This window comes from Cystoisospora suis (genome assembly GCF_002600585.1).
Source record: "Cystoisospora suis strain Wien I chromosome Unknown contig_1969, whole genome shotgun sequence".
Taxonomy (NCBI): Eukaryota; Apicomplexa; class Conoidasida; order Eucoccidiorida; family Sarcocystidae; genus Cystoisospora; species Cystoisospora suis.
This window is the reverse complement of record NW_027154768.1, coordinates 13,433-32,170: the sequence shown is the minus strand read 5'-3', so window position 1 is coordinate 32,170 and position 18,738 is coordinate 13,433. Positions and strand designations below refer to the sequence as shown.

Genomic DNA, 18,738 nt, shown 5'->3' with positions numbered 1-18,738 from the left:
TTCTCGAGACTTGTCCTCTTCGCGCCTTTCACCTGTCCCAGCAGTTCGACCCTCAGACTCTTTCACGTTCTGTTGTGCATTCCTTTCATTCTCGTCACACTCTCGAGCTTCCATCCTTGCACTGCTCCGGCGACAGCTGCCGTTTACGGCTGCACTGTCACTCGCCGAGTTTTCTTTATCGCCACGTACCTCCTGCCTTTTTCGTCGTCTCGCCTTACGCATAGCGATGTAGCTCCATTTCCACTTGAGCCTAGCCAAGCCTCTGAGCGTGCGAAACAACGCTTCACACTCGACAGGTAGACTCCTGTCTCCAGCTCGGTCTTGCCTTTGTTGAAGGGCTTCTAGTTGCCAGTGGTGAGCAGGAGCCTGGTCCGTGCGTCGTGCTTCCCCATCTTTTCCTCCTCTCTTTTGTGGCACAGCTGGGATAGTCTCCAACCATTCTGCCAAGTTCGGAACGTTCCTGGCTTCACCTACCGCACTAGAGTCTAGCCCCCCACTACTGGCGACTTGCTGCCCTTCCGTTACAGCACATCCACTTAAGCTCCGAGTTACTCGAACTGAGGCAGGCGACATTCCGCCTCTTCCAATTCTTGAACCTTTCCGTTTATTGCTCTTACTGGGGGAGCACAAGGATGGGGTTCTTGATGGCTCTCCGGTATCTTTCTTAGACACCTTAGACATACTCTCGAATCGTAAGAGCTCCCGCAGAGACCGCTGAAACAGATCGAAGGCGGCATGCTTCCACTGGATTGTTTTCATAGCATTTCGATGGTGTTCAAACTCCCTTCCTTCACTACCTCGTTTTAAAAGAAACAACGCGTCCTCCTTCCGCTGGCGCAGGCGGTATGCTGTCAGAAGCCGCGTCATGCGGGGGTGGACTTCCTCCTGCAGAACGCACGTGTTGGCTAAACGCCTATCCAGCCACTGCAGATCAAAGCGTTCCCCATGGGTGGTGAAGCATCGCTCGAGTTCTTGAAGTGGAGGAGCTTTCGAAGAGATCTGCACCCAAGATATCACCAGACACGAAAACGGCGAACCCTCGCCCCCCTCAGGGATGTGCTCGCTGAATTAAGGAAGAGAGAAATCTTGGTGAAACGTACTCGGACACCGTTCTTCAAAGATATGGATGAAGCTGACCAAGTAATCTTGGAGGCACGTAGGACGGAGACACGAGAACAATTCCGCCTGCAGAGGTTCGTAGGCCAAGGCGAAAGAGAAAGTTTACATCCTACTCAGTACATGGCAACTCCACCTATGTACCCAGAAACAAATAAGGCGTTACTACTAGGATGCTAAGAAGGTTCGTGAATCGTCGCGCTTCCGACCGAAGAGACAAGAAAGCTGTTGACACAATGATTCAGAAAAGTGTCCCTCCGGTGACGAGACGCAACAGAAACGGCCGCCCGTCCTGCGTCGCCTACGGTCTGACGCTACATCCACGTTTGGTATGCAAGGTGACACACCTTTGGCCCACCGGGGAATAGTAACAACATGAATGTAAGATCCGTGTGTACAATGGACCGGCGTACCTACTGATGAATTACATGTCGGTCTGCCTACCTTTTCCAGTGCAACACGGAGAAGGAAATCTTCGTCATCGCAGCTCGTATGCATACAGAGGAAATTCAGGTTGATGCTTTTATGGATGTCAGGACGGCAGAAAGGAAAACGTTTTTCTTCCTCCGTCTTTCTTCTCTCTTCATTGAACTGCTCTCTTAGTGACGGGGAAGGCTCTGACACTCTCCTCCCACTACTGCCCCCAGCTCTCAGGGGCGACGAACCTTCACGCACACCCTGTTCGGAGGGTGTCTCCAGTTTCTGTCTGGCCGGCGAAGGCGAAGAATTTTCATACCCAACTCTCAGTTGCATGTCTTTCCTTCGTAAAGAACCCAAAGTCGGGAATGCTCTTTCACTCTTTTCTGCAAGGACAGACACATCCCCTTTCTGAACATCCCCCGTACTCTCCGCCCCGAGCCTCCTTTTACTACGGGAAGTGGGCGTCCCCGCAGGTAAATCCAGTCTGTATGAAACGAATTTTACTTCCTCTTCATTCCCTTGCTCTTCCTTGCGTATTCGAGACTCTTTCGGACACCCTGTTGGCGACGTGGGGACGAAAACGGCGAGAGGTGCGTTCTCGTTGTCGTTCCGTGTTTCCTCTTCGCCCTGCTGCCTGTTGCCTTCTGCGCCTTCCTCACTTGTGGCGCGGAGCTGCGAGGACTGTAAAGCATCGCAGTCAGGACGACCGGCAGCCACGTCACCCTCACCTGAAAAGGGAGAAAAACATAACAGTAACGCTCCAAGTATGTATGTCCCGGTATGTGAGTATATATATATATATATATATATATGGTGGTACCAGGCACTTGGTTCTCAGCAAACAGTTACAGGAGACGTCTAGAATGACGATACAGTTTTTTCTCTTTTCCGTGCCACTGTGAACCCAAGCATATTGAACCTCCTACCTTCCAGCCGCTCCCGCGAATCCTCGTCATCCTCCTCGTCGTCTCGCCTCTCTTCCATATCGCTCACTGTTAGGCGCATTGCTGCCGAAAGGAACGACTCCTCCCCTTCACTCCGGCCACCATCACAGTCCGCAGAAGCCTTTTCCTCCTCTCCAGTATGACCTCCCATCACACCACACCTACCAAGGAGGTCATCTTCACCGTTGCAAGAGAAACTACCCTCGATGTTATGTGTCAACACGTCCGTGGCCTTATGCACGTCTCCCTTCTCTTTGCATGGTGCGGCGCCGCCCGGACTTCCTCGCTCACCCATCGAAAGCCTCCGTGTCCGTTCTGGTCGATCCGTAGTATCATCCTTTCCTTCTCCGCTGTCGGTCCTCTCTTCTGTGCTGGCCTCTGTCGCCGATTCGAGACAATCAGCCTTGAGCCGTTTTAACGGTAGAGCCTCATCTTTCCCCTCTTCAACACTTGGTCGGTTCCGCTTCCTGCAATCGCCTCCACGCTCCTCTCGATCTTCCTCCTGAGGCCTGCAAAACGAGCTGCAACAAGAATTCATGTCCGCCTCGGAAGCCCCCGGGGCTCCGTCTACGTCTTTTCGTTCACCTGAGAGCACATTTAGGCTATCCACAGGCCCGATTTCTTTGACTGCTTTTGCGCATGTCTCTCCCTCGTCCTGCACAAGTTTCTCGGCCCTCGAAACGATGTCCGATTCTTCTTCGAGAGAAGCCTCGAGACCGCTCTCGCCTTGAAGAGCTGGAGGGCCCTGTGACGGTTGATTGTGATCTGACGAGGGAGCAGTCGCACGCATATCTTGCCGTCCTGCCGATGTATTGTCAGCAGACGAGGAGACTGCTTCAGCCATTCCTATCCTGCTGCGGTCTTGCATGCTGCTCGTGGTCACCCGCTTCCCTTTGGTTTCACATGAGGCCGGAGAAGGCAGGCAAGAATCAGGAAGAACTCGTTCTTTCTCATCAGCGCCCTCCCGTTGTGTAAGTGTATTGTCGGTTTTCTCTTTTCTCTCTTCCATTGGACTCGCCACACTCTGCTCGCGCGGCTCACTTGGGACCTGGGTTCCTGATTCTTCTCCAGACGTCTCCTGCTTACGCACGCTATCCCCCTCAGACGCTTCATTACTATGGGGGGGAAGTTCTTTGCGAGTACAACCCGAAAAGCTTTTTGTTCTGCCCTTCAGACTCGGCTCCTGGTTGTTTGTCCTCGAGGCCTGTGTGGCTCCCCAGCACGCCGCAAGAGTAAGCTGCTTCTTCGGGAAGTGTTTGGCCGAGTTTAAGAGACTTGGGCGGCGTGCACGGCAAACTATAGAGATCTGCTTCGTCTCACTTTTGTCCCTGTCAGGCTCTGTCACGGTTTTCCCACTTGCACTGCGCACGCAGTCCTCGCTTTCCTCCCTGTTGTCAATAGGAGCTGATATATCCCCCATCTGTGAGCAGGCAGGCAACGTCCCAGGAATTTCAAGGCTCTTGTCGTTGTTCGTGCTGGGGTTCCCCCCCCCAGATTCTTTTCCCGAGTCGTCTCGAGGGAAGCTATCTCCATTACGGTCTTCAGCATCTTTCGTCTCTCCATTTCTAAAGGCTACGGCACCGCCAGACTCGCCCGGTCTTTCTTCGTATGTAGCACTCTTTTGCTTCTTCAGGCCGTCTCTCTCCTCACTCTGGCACGTGTCGGACACACTGATCTCTCTTGTGAAGGCAGGCTCCGTGGACGCCGCAGTCGACGACGTTTCAGGAGAATCCGTGCTTGGACCGCCCTCCGACTTCTTTTCTCTTTCTCTTTCGTCTTCCTCCTCGAATTCCTTTTCACTCACTTGCTCCTTCTGATCTGCGGTCCCCTCTGGGCTGCTCTCCTCCCTGGTATGCTCTTCTCCCACTTCGTCCTTTCCAGTCCTTACATCGTCTCCGCTAGCGGCAATCGGATCTGGTCCTTTTTCTGACCTGACCTGGTGAGAGGTGAGCGCATTCTCGTCCGACGAGACACTCGGAGCCAGACTATCTCCTACCACACTCCCTGCCACATGGTTCTCCTGCGGTGGAGCCGCTGGTACGTCTCCTACATCCCCCGGAGCCGAGCCAGTATTATTACTTAAAGTGTTCCCTGTTTCGCTGGAGTCCCTATCTGCGTCCTTTTCACTAGAAGGGAGAGATGTATTGGGCACTGACTCGCTCTTACCTTTTTCTCCCCCGTGATCTGCTACCGTACTGACAATAGCTCCACTACCACCACCAGATTCTGCACCCTGGGAGGGGCTACCAGACGCTCGTCGTGAGCTCCGTTTGTCTGAGACTGAAGAGCCTGACTCGTCTATCGACAAGGACACAGTTGATCCAGTCTGCTTCTCATTCTTCTCGTCCTCCCTGTTAGCATCAGTGCTCGGCATGCGACTGGCATGCTCTCCCGATTCCTCCTTCTCAAGTACAGTGTTGTCCGTTGTCTGCTGTGTGTCTGGCAAATCTGCGATTGGTTCTTCAGCCATCGGTTTTCGTTCAGCGTCTACTTCTGTACCTCCTTCGCACACCGTACTGCCTACTTGGTCTCCTCTGTTGCCGCCGTCTCGTGTCTGAGCTGCCTGCTCTCCCTCGTGTTTCGAAATGCCCTCCTTCACCACTTCCCCCACTTCTTTATTCTGCTTTGTTTTGTCGTATTGACCTTTAACGGCAGCCACCAAGGCAGCTCGTAGGTCCGTGCATCCGATCCAGGGGGCGCATTCGAGTTGCCTATCGAACATGCTCTTGACCTTCATACACGATTCGACAGCTCTTTTCAAACTGTTATTACCATGGATTTCCTTTGTTTTGCTCCGTGCCTGAGACTCAGCTCCTCCTCCCTCCTGGTGCTTTGTGCCCCACTTGGAGGTCTCCAGGACTCCTACTTTCACCGGGCTATCTTCCCTTGGTGTCCACGGCGGATAGAGCCGTCCATACACAAGACCTAAAGAGAACGTGACGGAGTACCCCATCTCGTAAGTTACGGCAGGACTGAGAGAAGGACTGCTCATGCATTTTGCTGCCAGTCCTGGTGATGTGCCTTTGAAGTGGAAATCATCCCTCTTCTCTAGAGGTTCCTTCTTCTCTTTGCGTAGAAGTTTGTCCTGGTTTGATGGTCGTCCCCGTTTCCGTGGTGGATCCGTCGGGTCCCGTTTTCTTTTCTTCGTCGCCTTTACTCTCCGTTCTTCGTCTTCACCCTCATCGTCCTTACGTCGCTGCCGTTGTCTCGCCTGCAGTTCAGCTGCAGACTGAACTTTCAGCTGTTTCTGTGCAGGATCCAAGGTCCGAACAGCAACGTTATCCGCCACTCGGTGAAGGAAGAGATTCGCCACCAGCAGGTGTGCTGCCTTAACGGCGCTACCAGAACTAACAGCAACCTCTAAGGCAACAGCAGCCGGAAGGAGAGCAGGCAGAGGTGAAAACAGGAGTGTAGGGTTATGAAGGAGATCCAGAGGGACGGGTTTCAAAAGCGTCAAAATCTGGTCTCTACTCATAATCAGCTTACTCAACAACTGCACCCACTGCCCGCTAAAGCCCCGGAGCAAGCCTGTGACCTGTGGGGATTCTAACTGATGCAAACTAGTTTCTTCTGCCTCCTTAGCTTTCATTTTCAACAACGGGTGTCCAGGAGGAAGGTCGGCTAGCATAGCCAGTGAATCATCATCTAGGGCATCCGTGGCATACGGCAAATATGCCAACAATCCTCCCCCCGGCCCCATCATCAGACCACCACCAGGCCGTCTCTTTAAGCCTCCTCCACGAGCTGCCACAATATGAGGCGGAGTGTCTGCGTAGACAATACGGCGGCCGGAAGAAGATGCTGGTGCCGCTGGTGCGACATTATCACCTCCAGTCACAGAAGAACCGGAGACCGAACTGTGCCTTGACTTTGAAGGAGTGGAGACACCCTGGGAGAAACGGACGTCTCCTGAACCCAAGAGCGACGAAGAAGAGAAACTAGGAGATGGATGATGTAGTTGCATCGCTGCTGATCGACTACTGCTTGTTTCTGACATTGCGGACTCATCATCCCGAGCGGAACAGGAAGACAACCATGATGTAGAAGTACCTCCTTTCTTCTTCTGGGCAAGCAAACGATCTTGCTGCTGTTGATACGCGACCCAATCCCAACCTAACGGATTTGTCCACACAGACAGACACAGCTACCTGCGGTGAAATTAATTACGACAATAGCAGTCGTCTCTGTACTAAAATTATTTTTGAAGACGTTAAGAAGACATCGAGACTCTACGCGTGTGCCTTCGACTTTCGTGTACGAAGTATCATTCTCGATACAGTATAGCGTACTACGAGCCATGGTACCTGACACGTAGAGGCAGCCTCACTCAGACAGTGAAAGCATCTCCCTCTTGATCAAGCGGACAGACTGAGCTACGGCCCACGTTCGCCACGTGGCCCAAGCTCAGCACACCACAAGCAAACACCGTCCGGAGAGCTTACCAGGTGGCATGGACGTATATGTCTGCAGGACATGGCCAACATCAACCTGCGGCGGAAGCGACACGACACAGACGCCAACAAGACAGTGTACCAACAAAGGCAGGTTCCCCCGTTCAGGGTTGCATACAACGAAAAAACCCACAGCTCAGCTCATAGATGGACCACCAAAAACCGTTCGCGTAGCATATGTAGACACGGTCCCGCCGACACTTAGTCCTCGTCACACCACTCGGTTACTGATCTCCCACGTGCGTCACCCTTGCTGTGTACGCTAGATGCGGAGCCGACAGCACAAGACTATTGAAACGAGGCGGCGTAAACAGTGGAAAACCTATCACACTCTCCACGTCGAAGGTCTGACAGGGAAGTCGATCCACCAGTCAAACCTGTTCACTTCTACGGAAGCTATAATCCCTTCGCTGTGCCTAACTCTCATGCCGTGCCAGCGGCTTTCTACTCGCGTACCGAAGCGCATCGCACGGGTACATGTAGACACGTTCACATTCATATATACACGATGCGCATGCATGGACGACGCGACCACGTACATGCACGCACACGCCAGTGCGCGGTTCACTGTACACGGCCACATACACACATTGTAGCAGCGCAGCCCAAGAGAAACAGTCTTTCCGACCGAAACGACCTCTGACCTGCTGAAGATGTGCCACGATTTCCAGCGTCGGCTTCAAGTGCTCTCGAGCCAGGATGTCAAGGAGTTGTTTCTCGAGAGATTCTACCGATCCGAATTGTAGCCCTGCAGAACAACATCTCCATCTCAGGAAGCAGCGAGTTCACTGGAGAACCGATTCCCGTACCCCTTAGTCACTGTCCTCATGCCTCACTACGGACGTTGGAGATATCCCGAGGCAAGTGTATCACGGCTGCTGCTCTAACATGCCTTCTAAAAAGACATACATACACATATGCCTTTGCAGAGAAAGAACAAATGGACGCGATACAACTCCGTGGCTCACTTCGTACGCTAAACACGTTAGACGACCAAGCCGGACGAAACCCGACGAACCACCTTACACTACACCGAGATTTCGGCCAGATGCAGCCAAACCTTGACCAGTCAGAAGACCATGCACGGCATACCTGGGAAAGATAAACGCATTCAGCTGATGGATTCCTTTCACTTACATATACCGCATGTACTCCAGCCCACCCCGTAGACTATAGACGCGGCCTCCGTGAATGCGTAAGCTCTCCATTCAGAGGCACGCTTGGAACACGTGGAACCTGGGCACCCTCAAGAGTACTTCACATCATGAGACGAGGGCTTCCTGGGCCAAACCCGACGTACAAAAATCTAACATCCTCCGTACCGCACATTTCCGGAGACTTGTGCATCTCCCCATACATGTACATAAGCCATCGCAACACTCGTCCTTCCTACCTCTGTATTTTTCCCGAATTTGCAAGAACTTCTTGGCTCGTGTCAGAGAGTTCAAGACACCTAAGGCGCTGCCACTACTCCGTTCAAGCCGGGCTTGCTGATCGCCCGCGGGGAAAGGCTACGGAAGAACCAGGACACGGGAGACCAAGGAACATGGCGACGAGTTTGAAGAAGAAAGAGAGGAGGCAAGTCGGTAGAAGGCCAAGTCAGCATACCAAAACGAAACTCCTGTCTAGAATTCGACCTCATCTTGCACACTTCAGGTAGCTGCATGAGCTACGGGTCAAGTCTCGTCTCCTGTCTCTCACGGAGTGACCCCCGCAACGAGGAGGCGTTTTTTCCAAGGTAAGACTATGGCAAGTGAAGAGACTCCAAACTCGCTGAAAGAGTTCTCCCTCTTTCAGCGACTTTGGAGTCTCGCCATTATGGGGAGAAAGCAGATGTCTTGTCATATGCCTTCTCCCCATAATGGCGTGGACACTGAACTCGGGGCTTCGTCAGATAAAAACCAGACCTATATGTATGGAGGCCTCACCATATTCATACCCCGTTGTCGTTGAGCGTATCAATGTCCCTTTCAACTCTATTCAATAACGCAGTGCACCCCTGTGATGAGCACACAGTTGTGAAGAGATAAGAAGATTCTCGTTCTCAGTCGAAGCACCTAAGGTTCGAGGAGACTCAGTCTACGACTGTCTCTTTTTAGGGTCACCGTGAGTAGTACCGCATCAGTTTCGAATCACCCCGATACACACGGAAAACCGAACGTGGCCATGATGGTGTGCAAATGGGGATTCCAGGTGATAGCTGCCCCTTCCTCTCTCCACGTTGTTCACAGAAGAGATCGCCATGAAGGTGTCGGCAGATCATATGTTCCTTAGCAACGACCACAAAGAGCAGAGAGACTTCAGACACACCAGGGCGCATGAACTCTGTTCGGTCCGGCTGCGGGGAACGCGTGTCCTCAGTACGGGGATAGCCGCAAACGACTACCTATCGGACAGAAGACCGTACGTGGTTTTTCCCCACAGCCTGATAGCGGCTGAATGCACCTGTCGCCAAGTCGCTTAGCTCCTCACCAGAGGCTTGGTAACCTTCCAGTTGCAGACAGAGAACTTGAGATCCTCGAGATTCTGTACCACAACGATATCCCCGATGTGTGGAGGCTCGGACGGCTCTCCATCAGCATCGGTGTTTGCCCTAGAGAGAAGATAGTCGGCAGTATGCGTGCCATGGGCGCGTTGAACGCATGTGACACAGAGAGCTTGCTTTGTGGCTTCCGTCATCCTCCCTAAAGAAAAGAATAAGACATGCATTCTCAACAACGGGAAAGTGGGGCTTGAGTACACTCCCCGGTGTTGCCGCAAACAGACACAAAGTAAATAAAGAGCTCCGTCACTACGTCACACTGCACACGCTAGTCCTGAAAGCTGAAGAATATATAACGGCGTCGCCTGCTTTGTCAAGTAACAAAGAAAGAAGACCACGAGGACAATGACTCCGGACAACGCTTCTACCTCCTCCGCAACAACGCCGACCAAGCCGAGATGACGAGCACAACAGCACGTGCCTAAAACTCCAGCTGCGCACCATTCCGATCCACAAATGTACACACTGCGGCACCTGTGGCCAACAACAGTATTGAGTGTTGATAGAGAAGCAGAGGGCAAGAGCGTGTCTGGAACTGACCGCAGCGAATTTCTTCATTGAAGTCCATCACAACTCTTCCTGGTTGATATTTAGCGTGTAAGCGGAACCTCCACCAACAGAGACAGCTGTGACGGGGCTCGAAGGGCGGGCACTCCCCTTTGTACCACTGCGGATACTTCTCTGCGTAACAACACAGTCGAACAAGAAAAGACAGTGGTTATGAGCGCATGGGCATGCCGTATCATAGGTGTAGAGTGATACATAAGAATACACGGATTCAAACGAATACGACGCTGACACGAGAAAGATCAAGTTGTAGCTCCCAGGCAGTGAAGGCTTACTGATACGTCACCGTAATCAGGCACCGCACTGACGGAGAAAGAAAAAGCCCTTCAGCCACACGGCTGCTGCCGCACACCTTGGAGTTAGATATGTATCAACACACAACGACTGACATATATGCGCCAACGAACAGCTGACTTCGAAACCTCACTGTACCATAAACAGCTTCGGTCAGCGGGGGCCAATCCACAACTAGTCGTAGACGTTGCTTGAGTGTGTAGTGGCAATCATAGTGCGAACTGTGGGAGCTCGGCCACCGGTGTTTGGAACGGCAAGATTGCGTCTGTAGCTAGACCTGGTATGAGATGCCAGGAAGCCCCTTGGCGAGGCACCACATGTGAGAGCACCAGTCGGGATGGATAGATAGATAGATAGATCACCTTGATCTGCCTCATTCGCGGCGACCAGCTTCATGATGGCGGCTTTGAATGCAGACGTCTCTGAGGAGCCGGAATGCACACCGCCGTCTTTCGGCTTGCTCTGCCTTTGCTCGCCGGCCTCCTTGAGAATCTTTTTCCCATCGCTACTGGCATCTTGAAGGTCTGTCTGTTCTCCGTCAGCACCTGTCTCCAAGCCTTCTTCATCTGCACTTCGGGGACTTCCTCTCCGACCTCGGAAAACCACATCTTCTTCTTCCTTCTTTCTAGTGCTTAGCCTCGTGGATCGTTGACGAGTCGGCATGCACGTAGCGGAGTCGTCTGTCCCTGTACGTTCCGTCACTTCGTGCGCACGACGCCTCAGGCCTCCACCGCGCGTGACGATACTCCCTCCTTCCTTTCTGTCCTCTTTGTCTTCTGACTTCACAGTAGTGAGCCCTTCCTTCTCTAGCGCAGCACCGTCTCCGGATAAGGTGAGTCCGGTCGCTGCACTCTCACCTTGAGCAACCTCAGGAACTGGCTGCGGCGAGATCGCACCACTCACATCATCGTCCTTTAATGAAGCAGAGAGCATTGTATCAGGTGCGCCGTGTAGTGAACCAGTTATGGCTTCGGTTGCTCCTGGCGTCTCCGCACCTACGGACACCGGAGAACTCTGCAGGCCACCATCGTCTTCTACAGCTGGTTTAGGCAAAGCTGGGGCTGAAGATTCCAGACCTCGTGAAGTGAAGTCTGCAGCAGCTTCCTTCTCCTTGTCAACCTCCTCACCTGCAAGAAGGTCGCTGGGAGCATCCTTGGATTCAGGACCCCGTACTTGGGCGCTTCCGCCCTCTCCTCCGGCGAGTAGCTGAGGATAGCTGCTGTCACGCTTAGGCTGCTTCTTAGCGGGAAAAGAACTGCGACGAACACTCGTCGGACTACTTTCGTTAGTTTCGTCATCCTCCTTGCCCTCTGACGAAGCTGTGTCACACGGCTTTACTCTCCCTGGTCCCCCCCTTCCACCCTCGACACCACCGGGGGAGCTGTCTCTGCTACTGCTGGTGCTACTGAAGCCGAGAATGCCAAGCTCGACTTCCTCAACCTTGCCATTCTCAAACGGAGCAGACGACGGGAGCAGACGTGAAGAGACAGTCTCTTTCTCCTCCCTAGCTTTCGCGGCTGCTGTCGCGCCAGCCGCAAACGTAGAAGTAGACAGCCCTGCTGCAGTGCGCAAGCGAGTCCCTGATCGACTACCTCGGGTAGAGACAAGCCCAGCCTTCCCCCTATGAGGTTCTTCAGTTCGGCGCTCCGTCTTCAGTTGGGAATGCACTCCGGCTACTTCCTGCGCAGGAGCTTCAGGTCCTGGACTCGCCTTGGAAAGTTCGGTCGCTGAGTCCAGCAACCGTGAACTCTTTGCAGCTTTTTCTGTTGCGCTTCGCGTTGATCTCAGAAAACCTGTTGGCGTCTTCAAACTGCTCTTTTCTGTACCGACACTCGCACCGGGGGAGTCCGTATCCTTCGCAACTGATGGTTCAGAGGACGGCGGTGACTCAGGGGGAGCCGGTAAGTCTTCTTCACTGTTTCCCAGGCTGGCAGTTGGATGCCTGGAACTAGGAGCAGCTGCACGCGGTTTCCTAAGTGGCACACTGCTCGGCAATGACTCTAAGGATGTCACAGCGGCGGTGGACGCGCCAGTTCCCTCCTTCCCAGTCTTCGGCCCTCGGCGGGAGTACCCCCGCTCCACCAAGTCATCCTGGGGAGGACCGGCACTAGTGCTGTCCACTGGTTTCGCTGTCTCGCTCGCTAGTGAATCTTTCGCGCTGACCCGACGATCCCGAGACAGCGGCTTTGCTCCTGGATCCACGGGCGCCCGTTTGTCTCTGTCTTTAGTTGGAGCGTTGCTTTGGTCGTCGGTTTCCTCTGTTTTGGGTTTCAACAAAGAGCTCTCCTCCGAAAGTGACACCTCTGTCGAGGGCGGGGTGTGGGAGCTCAGGTAACAGCTTGGGGGCTTAACAAGCGCTGCAGCCGACGCAGCGGCAGCGGCCGCGGCCGCCGTAGATCGAGTACTTGGTCGGCACCAGTAAGGAGAGTTCGTAATGCCGCCGACGCCGACGCATAGAATAACCTCTCCTCCAGTTCCACGACTACCTCCGCGGCCTCCCCGCCTCGACGCATGCAGGCTTTTGTGACTAGAAAATCTGGTCTCGTCAGGGCTTTTTTCGGCTGCGGTAGTTGACGCCGGAGACGCTGTAGCAGGATCTTCGCTGGCTGCGCTACTCTCCACAGGCTGCGTCGCCTTTGCGGCGACGATCTTATCTGAACAGGAGGAGAGCGCATGGGAAGGTGAGCTGGAGGCGACAGCGACTGGGTTCGCTTCATCTGATGCTTCCTGTTTCAGCGTTGCTCTTTCCGGCTTGCCACCGTGAGGCCTGCCTTTCGAGAAGAGACCAGGGACGTGCTTCTCTTCAACCACCTTAGCTGAGTGAAAAGAACGCTTCTCTTCTGTACGAGTCCGAGTGGGCGACTTCGCGTCCGCAGTGGAGGAAGTACAGGCAGATGACTCCTCCGCAGCGGCAGCCGCGGATGCAGCTAGAAGTGCAGCCGCTTGGCGTTGTTGCTGCCGCGCTGAGCGCCGAGTGGTCAGCGCCTCGCTAAACGAAGCCCCGGAAGACCCGGCTCCCGGACGTTTTGATACTAGGCCGTCTTCTTTCGACATAGGACCCTCAAAAACACCCCGTGACGGGTCACTCAGGACCCCAGCCGTTCGAGCCCCGTCTTCTGCCTTCCCTGAACTTCCCGGTACGTCAGGCTCTGACCTCTTCGACACGAGTTGCCCGGGAGCCTCGCCATCTTCCACGCTGGCGCCTGCGACTTCTTCCTTTACACCCATCGGAGGCACGTGCCCACACTCCACAACAGTTCCTGTTTCCGCCTCCATCGGACTCCGCGATAGCTTGATTCTTCTTCCTTCTTCTAAAGATTGTATGCCGCTTTCTGATGAACGCTCTCCACTATCTGCAGCAGATAACTCTTCTGGCACCGTCCCAGAACTTGCCGTCGGAGTTCTCTTGTCTCCGTCGTCCTCGAGGTTTCCTTCAGACCGACCCTCGCCGAGCTGCCTTACAAGTCGACACAGGTGTTGGTGAGACTTTGCGTGACCCCGCCGACCAGGGGGGCGACCGACAGTTAAACGTTTTCTGGGCCCTCTCCCAGTAGCTGAAGACGACCAACCACGCGCTGCAGTCGTTTCAGTTTCACAGGCTCCTGCACTCCGAGACTCTTCCGCCGCCTGCGCCGCAGCAATTCGCCTACTGCTTCGTGTTGTAATGAGGAAACCTAGGGCTCTGCCTGGCCGACCTGGTAATCGCCTCGGATTCGCTAGGGATGGGGACCCCGCAGAAGCGTCAGGAGACACCGGCGTCGGAGACTTATCGAGGCTGACGTGAAGCGTCGGCGGCTGAAGATCGCCGCTGACAGAGGTACCGTTTTGTCCTCCGTTCGCAAGTTCGGCAGAACTTCCAGCACCCAGTGCAGGAGCACTTGAACTTACCTTCTCCGACGCGTTCAATGTGGCGACAGGCTCTCCTTCCGTGCGCTCGTGTGGGCGCGAACCTCCGGTCAGTTCCTCCTTCGAATCCGCCACGTCTTCCCCGTGTCGGTTATTAGTTACATCTTCACTTTGCACTCCCTTCCCCGACACTTCATTTCCCTCTTCTCCCACCTTAACCTCACCCGTACTTCTCTCCCGAGAAGAGGTTTCCTCAGAGAAATTCACATTCGGAAGTTCATCCTGATCTTGTTTGCGGATGGCCTTCACATCTGTAGTTGTTCCATCCTCTGATGTCGCTTCTGCTTTTGACTGCATATCGGCATGCTCAACTCCTGTGACCTGTGTGTGCTCAAATTCCTGGTGCTCCTTCTCACACACAAGTGGCGCTTGAAGTATCTCCAAGTTTTGCCCTTTCTCCTTCCTGGTCTCATCCGGAGTAGCACCGGTCTCGTCCTCTGCGATTCGTCTCTCGGTCTCCCCGTCCTCTCTCCGGTCCTGACTCCCTACTGTCATCTCATCATTTCCGTTCGCCCGCTCCCCGCCGTTAGACCTGTCTGGTGCTTCTTCCCTGGTCGCCTTGCTTGTCGGACGCTGCTCCTCACTGTCCTCAGGTGCTTTGGAAGGCAATGAGTCGACTTCCTCTTCTCCCCCCACTGCGTCGTCGTCCCCTCCGGTGTGCAGGTGCGGTGCAACAGATCCTTTCGCATCCTCGGGAAAAATCGCATCAGCCGCGGCTGAGGGGGTTGCAGAGGAACGAGCAGATGGAGTGTTTGATCCCTTCCCTTCATCCTTTGCAGATCTTCCTCTGCCCCTCCGGTGAGTTACGTGGCGGTAGCTTCCTGAAAGTTCTTTTCTTTCCTCCGGCATCGGTAGGATGGCTTTGGTCTCTTTGTCAACAGGTTCTGTCGGTGGCTTTTCCTCTGTGATATCTGCTGAAGAGAGTCCCGGCTTTTCGCTTCTAGTGCGACGAGTTTCCGTATGACCCCGCGGGATATCCTCTTGAAAGTCCGCTCGGGAGGCCAGCTTGTTCTTGGCGGTGTCCTCTCGTCCGCTCTCGTGTAGTCTCTCATCCGCATCCTTGAACTCCTCGAACCCACTACCTCTTGGCGTGCCGTACTGTGCCAGACTTACACTGTCTTCGGCTGTGGCTCGATCTTCTTCTCCTTGGCCCGCCTCGTCACCCTCGGTCGTGTATCCCGGCTGCCCACCAGAGTCGGCCTCCCGGACCGCCCCCCCGAGATCTCCCGTGAAGAACGCTCCAGCCGCGCCCATTAGAGATTCGATCTCGCCGTCACTTTCCACTGCTTCGTCCCAGCGATCATCCCGGGGGGTGGCCACCATCGGCAAGAAAGCTTTCAGAATCTGTACATTTCCACCACCTCTCCTCCATTCCCTTCGCCCCCGCGCTCTTGGAGAAGATCGATAGGTACACAGTTCTTTGTCTCGCCTATCTCTTTTCTCCTCTGCGTTCTTCTCTGCCCTCTCTCTTCTCCCCACCGCTCCTCCACCCCTCCCTCGGAACGATGCACTTACCCCATCCTCTCCTTTCCCTCTACGCGCCGCTCCGCCTCTTCTTCCTCTCCCAACTGGTTGTTCTCCCTGACTCTGAGAGGTTTGCTGGCAGTCAAGTGTCTTGTGACGACCACTGACCGTCCCCTCTAGAACAGGCACTGCCTCCATGTTATTGTCTTCACTTCTGGTACCCTTCCCGCAGCCTGTTCCGCGGCGATCCGTCACGTCACTACAGCTTGGATCTCCACTCTTGCTCCGGACCGGGTTTGCTCGCGGCCCTGAGGAATGGTGCCCTGCATGGGGGGGACATTTTTCTTTTTCAGCATCACTCTGGCCACTTCCTCTTCGACTTCTGGGACGGCGTACAACAGTCCCAGCTGGTTCCTCTCCGGGGGTGGCGCTGCCCGGGGGAGTATTCGCTTGCTGGGAAGAATCTGCTTTTGAACGGAGGGAAGAAAGAAAAGGAAGACGGACCGAATCAGAAGACCTACTAGCTGACGGTGTCTGCGCGACTCCGGAAGAAGAGGGGGAGGCAGCGAGGCCCTCACTCAAGGCTTCAGCAGGCGAAGAAGAAACCGAAACATCAACGGATGAACAGGGGTCAGCAGGGGGAGCAAGTGTAAAGGATTTTTGGACTCCTGGCGGCGTGGTAGCCGAGTCAGCCTCTTCAGAATTCCTTTTCTCTCCTACATCCCTTCCTTGCCTCGAAGCGACCTTTGATGAAGACAGCCATGACGGCCTCCTCCCCGCTGTGTAAGCAGCAGAACCCTTGTCGGTAGTTTCCTCGACCACTGCTTTCCTTTCGTCTGCGTCTTCCCCCTTGAGCTCACAGGTTTTCCTCCTCCCTAGGCGTCTAACGCTTACCCCACAAACCTCCTCCGGACTTCGGGGCGAAGAAGGCGGAAGCGAGCAAGCATCCGAATATTTTCTAGAGTCCTCCTCACCCGAACCGCATGACGCGAATGCGTCGTCTCCTTGCTCACCTTCAGCAAGATTAGAGCCGACAGCTTCAGCCCGCGCACTGTGCAGTGCCTGCTTTTTTCTGCCCTCAGACTCAGTCTTCATTTCGCTAAGTATTACACGGGCCCCCGCATTCTACCGCGGCTTGTTAGTGAAAAGAAAAGCAGAGAACTCGACTTCAGTCCCTCGAAGTATCAGGAGAGTCTGCTGGGTCCCTCTATTGAACTGCCTTGACCGCATTCAAAGCATAGATGTTGAATCGAAACTTCGAGATTATAATGCAGGTTTCTCCCTGCGAAACAACAAAATCCGTGAACCCCTTTTCTACGCGTCTGCCGTCCCTTCGTCGCGACCGCATCACTGGTACGAAACACCAGGCGCGCGGCACAGAGAAAGAGGAGAATGAACAGAGAAAGTGAAAAAGTGGACGATCAACGCGCTGGGAAAACGGGCATTGAAAGAAGAAAGGAAAACAAGCACACCGACCCACGGGCCCTCTTGAGCGGAGTAATAGGCGGGTTCAAGAAGGAGTGACTTCAAGAGCCCACGCACTCCCGAATCAGGCACGAGCGCCCGTCACATGGTTGCGCTGTTGGGCGCCGCCACCCCTACCTTTTCTCCTCCCCCTGAACGGATCAGAAACGGACGCGGTACATGTAACATTCCGGACGAAAAACAATTGGACTGACTGGTGAGGAAACTATGAAATACACCCAAGAAAGAAAACGATGTCCGCCAACACGCTCAGAAAAAAGAAAGATCAGATATAGTACAGAAGGTGGGAGGTGGCCGCCGATCAGGTACAGCCTGGAAAAAAGAAAAATCTGTTCAGCGTGTCCGGCAATTTGGTACCTGCCCAATAGACATCGGACTTGGCACTGTTCGAGTGCACCCGTCACAGAAGGGTAAGGTATAGGGAGCCTGCCACTGGTCGAACTGCTGCGGTCTCTCCCCTGTCAAGAGCCAACCAGCACTGAAAGGGAACTCGAGCCAGCAGGGACGCCGCCTTGGAATGCCGTGGTGTAGACTTAGTACCGTGCAGAGGAGTCGAGAGGAGGGGTTGCTGGCCACAGATAGAAGCGGATGCCGGTAAAAAGATAACGACATTCGGTTGCTCCCCCCCTGGACACCGGGGCTGAGTGGCGCCGCCCGAACGAAGAGGATATGCACCGCGATAACCGTCCAAACAACGAAGTGTGGGGGCGTGCGTAGAGGAGACACGACATACTTCGGACAATGCTGGGACGTCAGGTCAACGACAAGATCGTGCTTGAAGATGGTAGACGCGCGCTTTTCCTCCCGTCGACGATGTAGCACGCGCACTTGAAAAGTAAAAAGTTCTAGCCCTCAAAAAGAAGATGTGCCAAGATAAGTGAGAAAAACTTTCAAAACCGTACAGACTGAGAACCATATCCGCCGCAATGCCAAGGAAAAGATCGTAAGCGCGGCAGCCCGTCGAAACCGGCTAAGGCCGAGTCGCGAGATCGACAGCCCCAGTTCACCAGCACCTCACTAGAGAAGACTAAAAAGTCCGAGGGACACAAACACGAACTAAGTTCTCTCCTGACGGAGATTAGCCAATCGTCCACGAAGTAAAGTATGCAAAGTTGTTGCAGCATGCAATGTGAACGGGCGACGGAGAAGTCAGATTCGAGGTGAGCAACATCTAGACGAGAAGTGTCGGTCTCGTTCTCAGCGAATACCGCAAAGAAGAGAACTAAAAAAACTTACGGATCGAAGCAGGGTTTCAATAAGCTTAGAAAAAATCGACAAAAAAAGTATTTCGAGGAAGACGACATAGAAAGTGAACGTCCACCAGGCATCCGGGCGGGGAAGGGGAAAAGTGACTCTGGTAATGCCTCCCAGTAGATCCTGTGGCACGAGTAATGAGCTCACCGACAGCCTGTCATAGCTTGAATTGGTAGCTCCCCTATGAGAAACACTACTTAATAAGTCCCCAGATTCAGTTGGACCCGGATGACGAAAGTGGAAATAAACCCGCGCTCGGCGGGTCTGATGTGTTTTCGAAAAGAAGGGTCCGATC

The 18,738-nt window shown here is 54.1% G+C and overlaps 1 protein-coding gene across 1 annotated transcript in view; it reads right to left on the bottom strand.

Annotated features, from left to right (window-relative positions):
* Window positions 1–18,617, bottom strand: part of CSUI_004281 (at hook motif-containing) — a 19,287-nt gene extending 670 nt beyond the window's left edge. The window contains exons 1-10 of the mRNA XM_068064474.1: window positions 10,697–18,617; window positions 10,014–10,154; window positions 9,404–9,615; window positions 8,871–8,930; window positions 8,325–8,442; window positions 7,576–7,679; window positions 6,923–6,968; window positions 2,463–6,593; window positions 1,561–2,264; window positions 1–999 (exon numbers count right to left, since the gene is read on the bottom strand). The exon at window positions 1–999 is cut by the window's left edge and continues 670 nt beyond it. Coding sequence (XP_067923553.1) covers window positions 1–999; window positions 1,561–2,264; window positions 2,463–6,593; window positions 6,923–6,968; window positions 7,576–7,679; window positions 8,325–8,442; window positions 8,871–8,930; window positions 9,404–9,615; window positions 10,014–10,154; window positions 10,697–16,799 — 12,618 coding nt within the window. The 5' untranslated portion in view covers window positions 16,800–18,617. The remainder of the gene's footprint in view (window positions 1,000–1,560; window positions 2,265–2,462; window positions 6,594–6,922; window positions 6,969–7,575; window positions 7,680–8,324; window positions 8,443–8,870; window positions 8,931–9,403; window positions 9,616–10,013; window positions 10,155–10,696) is intronic.
* Between the last annotated feature and the right edge of the window lie 121 nt (window positions 18,618–18,738).